This window comes from Candoia aspera, chromosome 5 (genome assembly GCF_035149785.1).
Source record: "Candoia aspera isolate rCanAsp1 chromosome 5, rCanAsp1.hap2, whole genome shotgun sequence".
In the NCBI taxonomy this organism is placed as follows: Eukaryota; Metazoa; Chordata; class Lepidosauria; order Squamata; family Boidae; genus Candoia; species Candoia aspera.
The window spans coordinates 54,348,997-54,367,935 of NC_086157.1; the positions used below are offsets into that span (position 1 = coordinate 54,348,997).

Genomic DNA, 18,939 nt, shown 5'->3' on the forward strand with positions numbered 1-18,939 from the left:
GCCAATAACTTTTGATTGAGCAGGTAAAATAGTGTTTCTACATTAAATATCCTCATTTAATGTGACCTTTAGTGGGATAAGCAATACACAAAACAAAGTCCAACTATATTTTGCAGATTAGATGAGTTGTTGTTATCCCAAGGTGGCTGTAGATTAAGGAGCCATGTTTGCAGGATTGAATCTGAAAAAGGTATGCTGTATTTCTTCACAGTACTTAACCAGCCCACCACGGGCTTTTGCCCACATGTTATACCCTCCCTCCCTAGTCAGGCAGCTTCCACCCAGGTACCGCTAGAGCAGTGTTTCTCAACCTTGGCAACTTGAAGCTGTGTGGACTTCAACTCCCAGAATTCCCCAGCCAGCATGGGAATTGAAGTCCACACAGCTTCAAGTTGCCAAGGTTGAGAAACACTGCTCTAGCGGTACCTGGGTGGAAGCTGCCTGCTCTAGATTATCCTGATTCAATTCACTTTTGTTTTGTTTCAAACTTTTCTCAAGCATGCTCCAATTGTTACCTTTTCTTTATGGCCTCTTTTATGATGATAGATACAGTTGACTCCATATTTGCAAAGATCCAGAAATAGGGATCTCAACAACATTTTGATGTGCAAAATCTATAAGGGCTGATTGCTAAGTTTGTTCGTTCTTCTCCAAATTTTGATGCATTTGAAACTTTTTTCTCCTACTTTATATGGGTGCCTTTAATAAGAAGAAGAATGTCCACAAGACGGCATTCTTCTTTCAAACGTTGAAACTAAATACAACTAAATATAACATACTTGCTTGTCACAAGTTAATGGAACTGTTCCTTTTTTCTCTAGTTTGCTTCCTGCTTATCAATCTCCCTTTCTTCCTAGGCAGGTGCAGATTAGGACTAGTAGGGCTGAGAATCCACCTTGACTTTAGTTTATGTGCCAAGCTGGCAGGATATACTTGATGTTCTAAAAGCAAATGGGAAGGGAATGAATCGATAATATAATGAATAGATGATAGGCTTAAATGATAGGAGGAAAGGAACTGGTAAAACATCAGATTATATGCTTCTGATATTCATGGTTTTACATAACTTGTTATTATGGATATATATTTAAATGTTGTCAGTCTTGCTTATTATTTACAACAAAATGTACACAGGGCATACTCTTGTTTACTTACACTGCTGAAAGACAGAATGTAAGAAGCAGTGGATTTCCTTAAGGTTGTCCAGTAAGGTCCAATGCAGAAAATCAAATCTAGCACCCTTTTGGCAAAACTATCCTGGATATTAAAAGTATTTCTCTTTCTAATAATGCATTTTATTGTTTTGTATCCCTTTCACATTTTCTCCCCATCTTAATTATAATTGGATCTGGTTTCTGTTCAAGGTTTTTTAAAGTGACAACAAACATTTAACACTTCACTTTTGAAATACACGTTTTTCAGTATTGAGTGTAAGGGTTATCTACCAGTAGTGACTAAACACAAGCATAGAAAGGGAGGTAAAAGAATTGTAGGAAGTCTGAAACTTCCAGCTTAAATGCAGGAAAGTTCTGGTTTAGATAAGTACAGAAAAAAAGGAAGGAGAATTTTGAACAAACAAGAACTTGGAAATAACTATTCTGACAGCTTTCTCCTGTGATCAGAATCTTGCAAAATAACTGAATTTCCCATCACAACATTTTTCATATAGTCATTCAACTAGAGCTACCAGATCTGGCTTGCTAATATCCAGGCAACCACTAGTGGGCAGCAAATAGATGCGGCGCTTTAACTCAGTGTTTCTCAAACTTGGCAACTTTAAGATGTGTGAACTTCAACTTCCAGAATTCCCCGGCCAGCATGGATGGCTGGGAAATTCTGGGAGTTGAAGTCAACACATCTTAAAGTTGCCAGGTTTGAGAAACACTACTCTTCTTTGCTGTCATTTAGTAGCCATCTGGATTGTTGCAGCCCATATCTAATTCAAACTAATAGAAAATGTATTATTACCTCCAGATAATAGTTTTATGAAATGTGTTTGCTACTTTTTATTGTAATTAATGAACAGTGAATCATTGTGCATCCCCCAACACCTTGCTCAAGGAAATCAGTGGGAACCATGGCAGGATACTGGAGGAGAAAAAAATTATTCTGAGATTTCACATAGTAATAGCAGCTTCATGAGGAAGAAATGATGAGAAAACATCCTTCTGTGGGTTTTCTTTCATTAGTTCACATTAGGACTCAAGCCTTCTATCATGTATATCTTGCAGATAATCAGGAAGAATGTTGTTCAGGTTGTGCAATTTGCAGGTGAGTAAACTATTATACTTACTGCAGAGATGGTGGATCTTCAGGACATGGGTGAATTCCTATAAAGGAGTATTTGGGGATATGATACTTTCATGGTGAGTTGGTACCAGTAAATTTGAACGATACAAGTTGGAACATTTCTGTTATAATTGAGAAGCAGGCAATCATGGCACTTTCAATAAAAGGAACATGAATGTAATTAAAACATGAATGTAAGAAATGAACATTAAGCATGTTTAAAGCCTGTGTTTAAAAGGAGGCTTTTTAACAGGACTAACAAACATATCTCCTAGATTCTTCCCCACAACTGGCTGAGACAAGTTGAAAACTCTACCTATAGAAACAAAATTTCATCAAAATTTCGAAAGTACCTAACTGAAGATAGCTGAGTCTCCATCCAGGGTTCAAACCTCTTTGGTGCTCATGTAAATAATTTGTTTAGAAATGTTCCAAACTTTGAATCAAACACTGAGATGATTTCTGAATAAGCTTTTGGTTTCATTGAAGGCATTAACTGTGTTCAGCTTCTGAATGAAACATTTTTTTCCTTTAGTTGTACAACACTTTTAACATACCGACTCACAAAACAAAACCTGAAAGATAGGTCCCAACAAATTTGTTCAACCAGATGGAGAAAGTGAAATTGATTGATTGATCATGAGGGGCATATGATGATCAGACATGCCAAGGTGGTGCTGGGGTATAATAGCAAAGCTGCCATGACAAGTGAAGTGGACATAAAACAAGAAAAAGGACCTTTTACCTTGAGCACAATTCTTGAAATAGGATGCCTTGTTTTAACTGGAATTAACCTTGGAGTTGTAGCTCACAACCCTGATGTAATCTAATGTAAATTAGCAGATTTCTATTTTGATAACATTCGTGGCACCTCTTCAGTTTAATCAAGTTGGAAACAGTAGAAACACCCAATTCTGATTTAAAACTATCTTTTGGCAGGGCATATGATACTTCTATTTTGGTCTACCAAAGTTTGATGGTGTAATAAAAACAATAGTTATTTATAATCTATGTAGTATTACATGGTATCTGATTAGTTCAACATGTATTTTTAGAAAGCCATTTATTTTTTGCTGCTTGGGTTTCATTTCCCAATTCTCTGGTGGCTGCATCTGCTCCCCTTGAGGATATGCAAGTCAAAGTGAGTACAGGAGGGGGTTTCAACTGCACACTGTTAAACTTGACATGTTGAGATAATTTGAAGAAAAGTAAAATGGTGGTTTCCATTCTGGGAAATCTCTGCCTTTGCTGAGCGTCCTGCAAAACTCACACTGATTCCAGCCACCTGCACAAACCAGGAGAAGACAGAATAGACTGCATGGGATTAATTAAATAGTAATACCCCCATGTAAAGAGGATGTTTAACCAGTAAGACATCTAATGAGTCATTAAAGGTGAGTTGGAGAGTGGAAGGCTATATCATGCAATAGTGAAGAAGCAGAACAGTCCACTTTTCTGATTTTGGTGGTGGGGGGCAGGGAGCAAGGATTTTGTAATATCACTCCATCCCCATGTTTATGTAATTTCCCCATGCTGCTTTTTTTCAGCAATGGTCAAAGTGGATTCTGGGGCTGTAAAAAAGACTTTGGGATCACGTGTAGCCTTTATAATGCTTTTCCTTTAAATTTGCCAAATGTCTCATAAAAGTGATCTTAATTTATATCAAAAGGCTGAGTATGGTGGCTTACTGCAGGGGTCCCCAACCCCAGGGCCATGGACCAGTACTGGTCCGTGGCCTGTTAGGAACCGGGCTGCGCAGCAGGAGGTGAGCGGTGGGTGAGTGAGCGTATTTACAGCCGCTCCCCATCGCTCGCATTACCGCCTGAGCTCCGCCTCCTGTCAGAGAAAGCAAGCCCATTGGCTGCTATCCCCAAACGGCGCAAAGAAAAAAGAATAAAAGGTTGGGAAAAAGAGGAAGCACTTGAATCATCCCAAAATCATCCCCCAGCTCCGGTCCATGGAAAAAGGTTGGGAACCATTGGCTTACTGAACATAATGTGTTTGCGGCTCAGTTGAGAATTACAGTAGTTCTTAGTTCATGCTAATGAATTTGCATGAATACAAAACCTAAATCTCTCTGCATGTAGTTTCAGTGGTTGACCCTGAATTTTAGTTGTGAAAGGATGAAAAAGAAACCCCTCTGTCTACATTTTTACTCCATGTTTGACCTCATCTACTTTACTTACATCTCCTCTTACTTTCCTCTAAACCAGTGTTTCTCACCCTTGGCAACTTTAAGATGTGTGGACTTCAACTCCCAGAATTCCTCAGCCAGAATGCTGGGGAAATCTGGGAATTGAAGTCCACACATTTTAAAGTTACTAAGGTAAAGTAGCCCTGCTGTAAAGTAAAATCTGATTTTGACTGCTCCTTTCTATACTTTTTTCCCAATTCTATAATATTTATTTATTATTTATTTACATTTATTTATTTATTTTCTATCCTGCCTTTATTATTTTTATAAATAAATCAAGGCGGCAAACATACCTAATACTCCTTCCTCCTCCTATTTTCCCCACAACAACAACCCTATGAGGTGAGTTGGGCTGAGGAAGAGTGATTGGCCCAAAGTCACCCACCTGGCTTTTATGCCTAAGGAGGGACTAGAACTGTCAGTCTCCTGGTTTCTTGCCTTTGCCTTAACCACTAGACCAAACTGGCTAATTTATATTATTTTTGATGTACAGTAACCAGAGCTGTAGACAGAATTCAAGTGTGATAGTTCCACACTTTATTTATAAAAGGGGATTAATCTATCCACAGTTTAATTTTCAGTTCCTTTTCCAGTGATTTCTAACATGGAACTTGCCTTTTCTTTACAGCAACCACTCACTGGACTGACACTGTAATCAGGCTATCCAACACGATGCCAAGATCCGTTTCCTGATCAGAATCACACCAATTCACATTTAAGCAAAAGACAAGATAAAATGGCCAAAACTGATGCAAAAGTACCTGTGTGACTAACACTCAGATTTCAGACAAGAACACCAGATCACCAATGGGACTGCATTCTTTAACAGACCTGGGTGAACAAAACAGTTATTATCTAGAGCCAAAAAGAATCAGACTCCTCAATAGTATTTCATTTTGAGCAACTACACATGAAAGAAAGCAATCCTATAGGTAGTCTGGTGTTATAACCCCATAATGGGTGTTACAACGTTGCTAGAGCAAGCTTGCTTTTCTCCAAAGAGGTGTGGGCAGGCAGCATCTACAACAGTTGCATTCTCTACGAGTTTCCATTTTTAAGTATAAATATTCAAGCAGAAAAGAGTGGACATTAAAAGTATTCTGAACCCACGGAGGTTTAGCTAATACATGGAAGATGAAATAAGGAAACAGACTGTTGCAAGCCTTAGCTTGCACTTCCTTTTCTGAAGGGGAAAAGGGCATATACTACATAATGATCCAACACAGCTCAGCCTCACATCAGTTCTCATTGTCATCATGGGCAACTGGGTAGAGAACGAGGGACTCTCCATATTTGTCATTGTAAGTACATTCATTACGCATTTTAAGGCTATTTTTCCCTGGGCTAAAATCCATTTAGTTTCATAAAAGCATCTTCAACTCAGGAAGTTAAAAAAATCTGAACAAGAAATGCCTTGCTGTTTTGAATGTGTTATAGTTTTGATATATACAGTATTTAAGCAAGAAGTATTTTATAGCTTTAAAAACAATTATAGAGACTTCTCAGTGAAATATGAATTGTCCTGCTGGGAAAATAGGAAATAAATATGATTTTTTAAAAAATGGTGTATTAAAAGGTGGTGGCAATTTAAAGGCTTGCATAAGAAATTGCTGCCTGTTCTAAATTATTATAAATTATTATGTGAATATATGGGCTGCCCATTTAAAATATATTTTTTCTGGATTATTGTTTTCTTATTGCTTTAGTTTTGTTTTATATCATTTTATCTATGCTTTTATTTGTGTCTTTTTTTTCTATTAGCTACCTTTGAATGCCTTTTTGGGCACCAGTTTGATACCAAAGTTCTTTGGAATTGGTATAAAAGTAGGGTGGACAATGAGACCATTGTTTACTGATTTTTTACCCAAATTCCTAGACCTTCTAATTATGCATCACTGTAGACGTTACCTTCAGAACTAAGTAATTATTTATGTTACTAAAGTAGCTATGTATAACAGAAAAAGCTCAGATTTCCAGGTAGACCCCATAATATGGACTAGCTTTCTACATAACTAACTTCTGAAATGTACTAAAAATATAATTAAAATGCTTCATCAGTAAGCAAACTGAGCTCATGAAATTGACAATCATTGTTAAGCACTCCACCACCACCAAAGAGGATAAGATTTTAAGATTTTCAAGTTAATTTTGAGAAATCTCAGCTGTACTTTTTTCAGCTTTAATGCTGCTGTGATCCATCTTTGGGAAAAATCAGAGAATGGTCTCGATCTTGCCTCTGCCAGTGACATGGAGAAAGGGCCAGGAAGAGGCCTGGTTCTCCTTCTGGGAGGTGTAATTCTTCCACAGGTCCTAGGGTATTAAATGGCCACAGCGCTGCTAACAGTAGCCAGTACTTTAGAGCATCATTTGATCACACAAAGTTAGGTTGGGGCTGTGATTGGAAATTCAAAAACAGCAATGCAGTCCTAGGTGTCATCACCTGCCTACAGACCATCATAGCACTAAGTTATTGTTGAAAAATGGCACACTTTACACTTGGGGAAGGAAGCCGAGACTGCATGGGAGCTAATGCAATATGGTTGTCTGAAGCTACCTGAACTCATTGTTGAATGAAACTGCTAAAAAAGGTAGAATTGGTTTAAATTGGGATGCCTAACCTTTGATTTTGTTGTCCCCAGAACCCATCCTGATTACTAGATCTTGCAATTACAGTAAGATCCTGCAAACTTATTATAAAGGGCTGAAAATAATTTCAGGCCATATTTTTCTTCTTTCAGTTGGTATGGCTGGGTTTAAATGTTTTCCTCTTTTGGTATTACTACGTAGTATATGACACTGGGCCACAATTCTACTATACAAGAGAACTTCTTGGGGTAAGTCCTACACCACATGCTATTCATCCTCATGTTTCAGTTAATTTCAACACTGTTCTAATGTTTCCTGGATATTGCAGTAAAGCTAACTGCAGCTCCAGATGTGCTTCTCCTGACTCATATGGCTGGTTCTAACTCTTCAAGGTGATCAGCTCTGAAAGGCAGTAGTGTTAGCTTCTTTGTGCAAATCCAACAAGGGCAGGCAGGACATGTGACCACTTTGATAACATGGAGTCTTCCTCCTCAGTTTCTTTAGCAACTGTTTTGTATTCTCAAAGAGAGGTGTGTGTCCATAAAGTCCATACAGTACTAGGTCATTGATGCCAGCAGCCTCTCAGGGAACTCCAAGATAGTTAACCAAAATAGCCGTGCATTATTTTCCCCAAAGTCTATGGATTTTATTGAATTCAACTGTTGACCACAATTGGACCATAGCCACTTGTTTCCAAGATGCAGGCAAAGATAGCTCCAGGGAGTTTATCTGACCATCTTCCTGAATCTACATAAAATAGGGCTTCAGGCTCAGTCTTCTGGTTCTCTCCTCTCTGACAACCAGGTGCCTCAGTTTATTCTATATAGCTGAGATCTGAAGTTCCTTTGGCTGTATTCATTCCTAACAATGCCTTCTCTTTGTTAAGAGTCAATCAACTCCAGTGTTTCTCCAACTTAGCAACTTTAAGATGTGTCGGCTAGAACTCTCAGAATTCCCCAGCCAGGTTCAAGCACATGTCTTAAAGTTGCTAATGTGGCTGGGGAATTCTGGAATTTCAAGTGCACGCATCTTAAAGTTGCTAAGGTGGAGAAACATTGGTCTACTCTCTCATGATCTATAGTTTACTAGCTCTGCCTCAGTTTTTTTTCCTAATTTGACTGTAAATCTCCTTTCTTTCTGTTGTCCATATGACAATTACTTTGGCTGAGAACCCACCTGTGACTTTCAGCCATTTGCTGTGCAGCTTGCAGAGGCACAGCTAAGCCCTGCATGCTCCTTTTTGCCACCACTGGGGAAAGACCTGAGCTTAAAACTCTCTCTCTTCCCAGTAATGCTGATCCAGGCAAAATACTGTTTCCCCACTTCTTTTAGAAGGAGAGAAACTACTGGGGATAGAGGAAAGTTAAACCCAGTCCCACCCAAATGATCCTGATCAGAGTCACTGAAAGTTACATTTGAATCTTTTCCCAGAAATTCTGATTATTGCTTCTTCTGCTGTTAATTTTAACAGACCAAGAGTCTGTTTTTTTACCTGGAAAAACATTGTTAAGAAATGATGCAGTATGATAATATGCTGAAATGTCTAGATACCTATATACTATCACCCAGCCGTCTTCTTCTGTGATAAAAAGTCAGTATCTTTTTCTCTGAAATATTGCAACTTTGTTTCAGCTTGACAGTCTATTAAGCAATTTTAAAAGTCTCTGTTTAAGCCCATTTCCCCTTTTTTCTTTTTTTGTCCTTCCACTTCGTATCTAAACCAACTGTCAAGCCAACCACCTATAACACTTCTCCTTTTCCTAATCCATCTCCCCAAAATGAAGTCACTGGAAGCTCTGCTTCATTCTTCTGTTACATCCATTACAAAGCAGAAGAACCAATGTACGTAGTGGAGCAACAGGACTCATTTGCACGCCCCCCTCCCCCAGTTGCTCCTGCAGATGCCTGTGATGGTGAGGTAGGAAGAACCTGGAGCAGGTCACTACCAGAAAGGGGAGCGGGGTTTTTCAGGAAATATTCTTAGGTGTGGCTTAAGAGTATTACCTCATCAAGAACCTGATACTTCCTGCTTTGTGCAGGACTTCGAAGCAGAGTTGCAGCAAGACCCAGAGGGAAATAGTAACAATCTGTTACAAATACATTTGGTCTAGTACAGCTGGGTAGATATAAAGCACTGTGTCATGATCACCTTGCGATGCTTGTGACATCGCAACGGCTCGCATGACAATGCAGGAAAATGTGTCATGAGTAAGGATGGCGAGCAGGGGGCTCCCATCCAGACTGTTAAGCGCATGCGTAGCACTGAGGAATTAGGTAGCCATTCAAAGAGACACAGATCGGGACCGCCTTAACCTTTGGGGTTTATATGGCTGGGTTTTTCCCACGCTTCTTCAGTTTGTTAGGATCCTGTTATGTACAAGCAATAAAACATTAGAGACCAGTTCCTTGTCTCAGCGTGTTTCCTGGCAGTTAGGACAAAATGGGTCCCTGGCGGATTAAGGGAAAAGACAACTAGGTAACAAAAGAGAGCAACAGGTGCTGGCGACAAAAGTATCAACTCTAGCCAGCGGCACGGAAGAGAAAGATACAATGCTGCAAAGAAAGCAATTGACAAGACCAGACCAAGAGGTGCACCCGAGCTGTCAAAGAGATTATGAACCTGATCGCCCGGCAATGAACCATCACTGGCCAGGGAAGCAATCAAGGAAACACCCGGAGCACAGGAGGGGCTCCACGACCCCTCACCTACCGACGACAAAACCAGCGGGGCTCGGGGGCGCACCCGGAGTAAGAAGGGGTGGAGCGCTGACTGGCGCGGGCTATTTAAATCCCGTTCCAGCGCACTCCACTCACTCTCAGCTTTCTTAAAGGGCACGCATACTGTTACTCAAATAAATCCAGAACCTAAGCCTACGCTAGCATCTGTATTTTTACTGGGTAGCAGGCAGAGCCTGACATAAAGCTGAGAGTCACCAAACCAAATTCGCCAAGCTCCACTGGACGAAAATTTTCCGCGGGAGAGATCCACTGGCGAAAACGGAACCAGGGACGGCAATGGAGCCAGCACTTCACACCAGAGGCGTGAAGGACAGCCCGCAGGAGGCAGAGACGACTCGACAGCTGCTGGAGGCGGTGCACCCGAGATGGGACACGGGCACCCTCCCTGCCCACACCGCACCCCAGTTCCAGACCTGGAGCTCCAGCCCAGATGGGAGAGCCCCAACGGAAGACGAAGTCGGGGGCCAGCAACTCCTCACATGGGCCGGCGGAGCAGGACCCTGGATGGGAACACCCTACTCCACCTGGAGGCTCCACTACCCCCAAACGCCCGAGCAGGAAGGCGCAAGACTCAGACCGGACAGCATCTGGCAGCACCGACGTTGGACGACCAGGGCACGCCAGACAGGGTCACGGCCCTGGAAGCCAAGGTGCAAGATCTGGAACACATGCTCCAGTCCCTGACATCAGCAGACCAGGGCACGCCAGACAAGGTCACGGCCCTGGAAGCCAAGGTACGAGACCTGGAACACATGCTCCAGTCCCTGGCATCGATTGTAGGTGAGCGCTCAAAGACCGAGGTGGCACAGGGGGCAAGAGGGGATCAGGGCACCCAACCCACCCTGTCAACAACCCCAAGTGGAAGGGGCCAAGCACGAGACTCTGTCGCAGGGCTTCGTGGGCCCAGGCCAGTGGGGGCCATCCCTCACCACCCACAGGTAGGGGTCCCGCAAATTGGGTTTGCCAAAGACTTCCCCGTAAAATTTGATGGAGACCCCACGAACCTGTCCTTCTTTCTGACGAATGCGAGGGACTTCATGGCCCAATACGGCCATTCCTTCAGCACAGAAGCAGCCAAAATCTCAGCAGTGACCACCAAGCTCAAAGGCAGGGCTGCGGACTGGTACGTGCAGATGTCCGAGTCCGGAGCCCCAGCCCTGGCCAATTTCCACAACTTCCTAAGCAAGCTGAAGCATTACTTCGAGGACCCCCTGGCAAAGGAAAGGGCCAAGAGCACACTTAAAGCGCTTCGCTAGGGAAGAAAAGCGGTGGCTGACTACTCCCTTGAGTTCAAGGTCCTCGCAGGCAAAATCCCAGAATGGCCTGAGGTTACCTTGATCAACATGTTCAAGGGTGGCCTCAACCAGGAGGTGCTACAATGGGCACTTTACAGGGACGACCCAGCCTCCCTTCACGGGTGGATTTGCCTAGCTGGAAAAGCAGAGCACACTCAGTGCACGTTTCTGCTCACGACCGCAAATGACAAAATCCCTCCCAGCACAAGATGACCGGTCCCACAGTCGGGCCCGACCTGGCACGCAGACCAACAACAGAGGCTTGCCCACGGGCAATGTACCAGGTGTGGGAAGATGGGCCACCAAGCGGCGGACTGTTTCAAAGACAGGACAACGGGTCGCCCACCCAGACCAACACCGAAGACACTGCACAAGCCATCCAACCCCCCCAGACGTCTGACAGGAGCGCTAGCAATCCCGGACAAGGAAGCGGACGCCTACCTCACAGGACGTGATCGACACCCAAGAACAGCCAGCGGAAAACGCCCCCCACCTGCTCTAAGCAGCGCTGCTGGGCAGGTAGTAAAGAAGGGGCGCAACAACCGCAGGGTGAGTGACGATTGCTCCATCCTGGCAGGGACAATTGAACTCTCATATGGCCCTAGAGCCATCGCAGTCGAGGCTCTGGTGGACTCTGGGTGCTCCAGAAATCTGATCCACCCAGACATTGTCGCCACACTAAAACTGCCCTGCTCCCTCCTCCCTAAACCGCTGGCATTCCAACAACTCGACGGCTCTACAGCCGGGGGGGGGGGGGGACCGGCCACCCAGGGGACCAGAAAGGTCACCCTGACAATGGGCACCCACAAGGAATCCATAGACTTTGTGGTAACCCAGGTAGGGAAACCCATAGTAGTGCTGGGGATCCCCTGGCTAGCACACCACAACCCACACATAGATTGGAGAACACGCTCCATCACGTTCAAAGATGGGGTCTACCAGGCACCGACGCCGGACAAATCATCTGCTCTGACGGTGGGGAGGGCAGAGGTCGTCGACCAAACCCATGACCCCCCACCCCCCGGAAGGACTGCCGGAGCAATACGTGGACTTTGCAGATGTCTTCGGAGAGGAAGAGGTGGACCAATTACCCCCACCACTACAAGACGGACTGCACAATTGAACTGCTCCCAGACGTCCCATTACCCAAGCCCAAGATCTACCCCATGACCCAGAGAGAATTAGCGGCACTGCGGGAATTCTTGGACAAAAATCTCTCCAGGGGCTTCATAGAACCAGCGAACTCGCCGGTTGGAGCACCCGTCCTATTTCAGGAAAAGAAGGACGGCACCCTGAGACTATGCACCGATTACCATGGATTAAATTCCGCTTCCCTATCCAACAAATACCCCCTACCCCTCATAAAGGACATGCTGGCACACTTGTCAAAGAGAAGGGGGTTTTCCAAACTCGACCTCCGCGAGGTGTATTACAGAATCCGCATCAGGGAGGGGGACGAGTGGAAAACGGTGTTCAACTGCCCCTTGGGCTCCTTCCAATACAAGGTACTGCCTTTCGGTCTGGCGGGGGCTCCGGGGGTCTTCATGCAACTCATCAATGAGGTACTGCATGAACATCTGTTCAAGGGCATACTAGTATACCTGGATGATGTCCTCATCTACATGAGGACGCAGAGGGAACACGAGAGGTTAGTGAGGCAAGTCCTCACTAAACTCCGGAAAGCTAAACTTTACGCCAGGCTGTCCAAGTGCGAGTTCCACAAGTCGCGCTTGGACTACTTAGGCTATAGAATCTCTGACAAGGGCATAGAGATGGACCCAGCGAAGGTTCAGGCTGTTCTGAGCTGGGAGCGCCCACGCACCAGGCACCAGCTTCAAAGCTTCCTTGGGTTCGCGAACTTCTATAGGTCCTTTGCGAGGGGGTTCGTGGAGATTGCCCTGCCCTTAACCGATTTGCTAAAGACCAAAGGCGTCGGGGAGACGCGCAAGGTCAAAAACCCAGGGGCCGTACTTAATTGGACTCCTGCCTGTCAAACCGTGTTTGACAGGCTAAAAGCGCTGTTCACAGCAAGCCAATTCTCTCTCACCCAGACCCCGAATGGCCTTTTGTGGTGCAGGTGGACGCCTCTGACTTCTCAATAGGGGCCATCCTGCTGCAAAAGGATTCTGCTGGAATCCTGAAGCCATGTGCCTATCTCTCGAGGAAATTCTCAGAGACAGAGAGGCGCTGGCACGTATGGGAAAAGGAAGCCTTTGCGGTTAAGGCAGCATTGGAGGCTTGGCGTCACCTTTTGGAAGGGGCGACTTGCCCGTTTGAGGTCTGGACAGACCACCGCAACCTTGAGGCGCTCCGCACACCCCGGCGCCTCAGTCCCAAACAAATCCGCTGGGCTCAGTTCTTCAGCCGGTTCAACTCCAGCTGAAGTTCATCCCAGGAAAAAAGAATTTCCTGGCAGATGCACTCTCCCGACTACCACAGGATGCGGAGCCTATCTCTGACATCGTGGGGACGGTGCTCTCTGATTCCCAGCTGGGTCTGGCGGCAGTCACCCGGGGGCGTGCCCGGGGACAGCCTGGCCCCCCCCTCATGAGCAACCCTGGCGCAACCCGCCCCTAGATGCTGGCAACTGCAAATGCCAGGTGGGTTATGGTCCGATTTTGCAACGGCGTTAAAATCAGACCCCTGGCTCCTCGCCAACCCCAACAAGGTCACCATGGACCAGGACCTCGCATGGGCGGAGGGAAGGTTATACATACCCGACTCTCAATGACAGGCGATCCTCAACAGATCGCATGACAGCAAACAGGCTGGTCACTTTGGGTTCTTGAAAACCCTACATCTAACTCGGAGGCAGTTTTGGTGGCCCTTGCTGAGGAAGGACGTCAAGCAGTATGTGGCGTCCTGCCCAGTGTGTGCAATGGCCAAGCGGCCGGCTGGCAAACCCCAGGGGCTGCTGCAACCCGTGGCTGAACCCTCCCACCCGTGGGATGAAATCTCAATGGATTTCATTGTGGACTTACCGCCTAGCCAAAAGAAAACGGTCATATGGGTAGTAAAAGACTACTTCTCAAAACAAGCCCACTTCATCCCCTGCGCCTCAATCCCGTCAGCACAACAGCTGGCGAAACTGTTCCTAGTCCATGTGTACCGCCTACACGGCTGCCCCTCCCGCTTGGTGACCGATAGGGGCACACAATTTACCTCAAGGTTCTGGTGGGCTTTTTTAAAACTGATAGGTACCCAGCAAGCCCTGTCAACCTCCTGGCATCCCCAGATGGACGGATCTACGGAGATCCTTAATGCCACACTGGAACAATTCCTCCGCTCCTATATCAATTACCACCAGGACGATTGGGTGGACTTACTCCCGTTTGCAGAGGTCACATACAATAACACGATACATCAAAGCACGGGACAAACCCCCTTTGGGGTGGTGTCAGGTCGGGAGTTCATCCCCATTCCTGAGTTACCCCAACCCCCGTCCCCAGCAGTAGCCGCCTGTGAGTGGGGTACGAAACTTGCAGATTCCTGGCCGATCATCAAAGACGCGCTTAAAGAGGCACAAACCGCCTACAAATTACAAGCGGACAAACACCGGCACCAGCAACCAACGTTTCAGGTGGGGGACATGGTCTACCTATCCACGAGATTCATAAAATCACTGCAACCATCCAAAAAAACTGGCCCCCAAGTTTATTGGGCCATTCCAGGTGACACAGATTGTGAACCCAGTCATGTTGCGCTTGGACCTGCCCCATAATTTAAAGAGACTGCACCCGGTGTTCCACTGCAGCTTAAGCCAGCAAGTGACCCCTCCCAGTGGCACCCACGCACGCCCCCCCCCACCAGTGATGATAGACGGGCAGCAACACTTCGAAGTAAAGGAGGTACTTGACTCCCACAAGCTACGGGGCTCCCTCCAATACTTAATCAAATGGAAACACTTCCCGCACCCTGAGTGGGTTGCTGCCCGCGACATCCAGGCTCCAGACCTGATCCGCACCTTCCATACCGCCTATCCCTCCAAACCCGCGGCTTAACCTTCTCAAAGGGGGGCAATATGTCATGATCATCGTTGCGATGCTTGTGACATCGCAACGGTTCGCATGACAATGCAGGGAAATGGGTACCGGGCGGATTAAGGGAAAAGGCAACTAGCTAACAAAAGAGAGCAACAGGTGCTGGCAACAAAGTATCAACTCTAGCCAGTGGCACTGAAGAGAAAGATACAATGTTGCAAAGAAAGCAATTGACAAGACCAGATCAAGAGGCGCGCCCGAGCTGTCAAAGAGATTACGAACCTGATCGCCTGGCAATGAACCATCACCGGCCAGGGAAGCAATCAAGGAAATGCCCGGAGCACAGGAGGGGCTCCACGACCCCTCACCTACTGACGACGGAACCGGTGGGGCTCGGGGGTGCACCCGGAGTAAGAAGGGATGGAGCGCTGACCGGCATGGGCTATTTAAATCCCGTTCCAGCGCACTCCACTCACTCTCAGCTTTCTTAAAGGGCACGCATACTGTTACTCAAATAAATCCAGAACCTAAGCCTATGCTAGCGTCTGTGTTTTTACTGGGTAGCAGGCAGAGCCTGACACACTGTAGGCTGGAGAGAGGGTATTTAGGTATTTCTCCTTTTTCTCAAACAGTCTAACAGGAAATGAAAGGGGCCTCAAAATTCTTAGGGGAAACTACTTTATTCCAAAACTTACAACAAACCTATAGTATAATTTTTAAATTGAGAAGAATTTTTGAGATTGTAAGAGTGGAGGAAGAGCAAGTTATTGGACAATGGCCAAGAATGGTGGAAGCCACAAGGCAGATGTAGCTGTCAAGAGAGTGCCACAGAAAACAATGAAGCAAATGAACAGCCACAGGGGCAATATGCAATAGTTAAATTCTCAGGAGAAACCCTTCCTGTTGTTCCTCTTAGAACACCTTCCTTCCCAAACTGTGTTGAAGCAATGCTTTGGGGTTCTTTCCCTCTATGCTCCATTGTCATGCTCTGGACCAGATGGTACTATTTCATCCACAGGTTCACTTAAAATAAGTTCATCCCACTAGCTGAGTTATCAGAAATAGTCTTGCCTCCATGGAAGTTTTGTATTTAAATAATGTGACTGTCACTTAGAGCCATATTGTGACATTCAAATGGTATCAGAGAGGGCAATTAGTCTGTGTTATGCCAACTATGCAAAGTTTCTTGGTGTAAATTATTTTGCAGTTGGTGTTCTGTTAATTCAGACTTATCCCTATTTTTCTTTATGTTCATATATATTGCAGTAGGTTTCTGTAAATGGCACCCCAGAAGCCATGGCTCCTCAGATGTTGCTAAACTACAACTCCCAGCATCCCTCTCCATTAACCATGTTGGCCAGGTCTGCAGAGAATAGCTCAGCAACACCTAGAGGGCCACAGTCTCTACATAGTTTTAATGTTGATTCCCCTCTCTGTGAAGGAAGTCCAACCCATTGGCCTTTTAGTTCTGTTTCAATGCATCCTTGAATAATATTGCTTGGTTAATTATGGTCCCACTGTCTTATGTTTAGCCTTACTTGGCATTCGCCCGGGGACCTGCAGCATGCCTGAATTTCAACTGCCTATTAATTCTGCTTCCAGTCTGTCGAAATCTGCTTTCCTTTCTCAGAGGCTCAAGTGCAGTAAGTATCTGTCATTATTAATAAAAAAAATACTTATCCTAAACAAATAAGGGTTGCCTTCCATTCTCTTAATCTAGTAAATTACGTACTATTAATGCAAATGTCATGATGGTGAATGAAACGTCTCTGAAGATGTTGTTCTGACTTCTTTGCACAGCTAAAACATGAGACTATTCAGAGTAGATTTATTGATTGAAACCTAAAAAGGACTCTTTTGCCCACCCATTTACTGACTGAGTCACATAGCATATTAAGCCAGGCTTTTCGTAATCAATGTTGGTAAACCAACTGTTGTGACCTGGGTTAGACATAAGGCTAAGTCATAATAAGTGGGTTCAGCTATTGTTTGTTTTAATCATGGTTTTCTGAACAATCCAGAAACAAGCTAGAGTCAGTCTTAAAAACAAGCAAAGTAATCAGACTTAAAAAGCTATTTCTGATTTGTTTTTCCAATTTTTAAAGCTATTCTTTCCACATACCTGATTGATTGCAAGGAAAAATCAGTCTTCTCCAAACTGGGCACCTCTAGAGATGTGGACCTCAACTTTCAGAATTCTCAGAAATGGTAATGCTGTCTAGTGAATTCTGGAAATTGAAGTCAGTACTTCTGAAGGATGCCCAGGTCAGGGAAGGCTGCAAAGAGGCTTGGGTGGTACACAGAAAACAAACAAGGAATAAGTAGAAAGCACAAACAAAATCTACATCCCTATTTAGAAATCATGCTAAACCAAAACTGCCATTGGTAGACCAACAACAAAACATGGTTTCAAACTGGCACTTACAAGCCCTCATGGAAACCATATTTGTTCACTAATACACATTCACATGAGCATGATGTCTAGCTAAAACCAAATAAATGTATTTATGTCTTTAGGCATGTATGTATTTTTATAGATGTATCTCCAGCCTTTAAAACCAACTTTCCCCAGGGCAGCTTACAGTATTTTAAAATTGCAAGATAAACAGTTTGAATAATAATTAAAACAAAATAAAAAGTTAATTATAATACATACTAAAGAACACTAAAAAGAGGAGGCAAAGTATATGTCTCTCTGTAGCACATACATTTAAATTAATATAAAGATATTTTAAAAGGCCTGAAAGAAGAGAAGAAATATGTCTTTGATGCCAAAAAGACAATGAATGTTCCTGCTAGGTGTATCTCACTCAAGATGGCATTCCAGATATGAAAAGGCCTGCTCTGAGTAACCACTTGCTGCGTTCAACATGGGAAGGTGCCTGAAGCAGGGCTTCCCAAGGTAATTTTAGGTATGAATATATGGGAAGAGGTATCCTTGAAAAAGGTATGCTTGGAAGAGGTGTTCTTGGAATATATGGGAAGAGGTATCTTTGGATACTGTGGTCCCAAGCCATGAAAATCTTGATTGGTTATTACTAGCATCTTAACTGGGACTAGAAATGAAGTGGGAAGATTTTATGAAACCGGTATAATATCTTTATAATGCATGTAACTCTTGATGCAGTATTCTGTACTAACTGAAATTTCTAGACTGTCTTCAAGGCAGCCTCACATATAACACATTGTAGTAGTCTAAACAAGAAGTTACCAGGGTATGAACTGCTGTACCAGGGCTACAGTAAGGGTGATAGCTGGCATACTAGCATAAGCTGGAAGAAGTCACTTTGTGCCTTGGGATCACTTGTGTCTCTAATGAAAGTAATGAATTTAGAGGGAATGCAACTTCTTTCAGAACAAATTGAAAACCATACACCCAGACATATAAAGCATCCACTAACAGCACCTAAGTCTTGTCCAGATTTTAACTTCAATTTATTGTTCCTTAACTAGTCCATAATCGTGGCATGTATAGTTTCAGCACTTCCATTGTTCACCTGGATGGATAAAAAGGAGAGACAGAGTTGATGACAATTTAAAACTCTGAGTGATCTCACTCAATGCTTTCCAGTAGATATTAAACAGGATGGGGGATGAAAGGGAACCTTGCAGAACTTTCTGGAGATGGCCTTGCAGTTCCACTCATGCCCAGCTTGGGCAGCCCCTCCAGAAGAATACCTTGGTTAATAATATTGTAAAGTTACAGGAAAATTACTAGGGCTACATTCCTACTGTGTCCTAGCATTCCACTGGACAACCAAGTGGGTTTCATGGTTGCATCATTAGGGAGGAAGACATTGATAGAGTTTAAGATTTGGTTGTTAAGAAATTACTGGACTGGGGCAAGGACTCTATA

General features: G+C 44.4%; 1 protein-coding gene across 1 annotated transcript in view; it reads left to right on the top strand.

Moving 5' to 3' along the window:
* The first annotated feature begins 5,133 nt into the window (after positions 1-5,133).
* Positions 5,134-18,939, top strand: part of LOC134498869 (cytochrome b-245 heavy chain) — a 30,962-nt gene continuing 17,156 nt past the window's right edge. Inside the window, exons 1-3 of the mRNA XM_063305219.1 lie at positions 5,134-5,784; positions 7,222-7,317; positions 16,616-16,726. Coding sequence (XP_063161289.1) covers positions 5,740-5,784; positions 7,222-7,317; positions 16,616-16,726 — 252 coding nt within the window. The 5' untranslated portion in view covers positions 5,134-5,739. The remainder of the gene's footprint in view (positions 5,785-7,221; positions 7,318-16,615; positions 16,727-18,939) is intronic.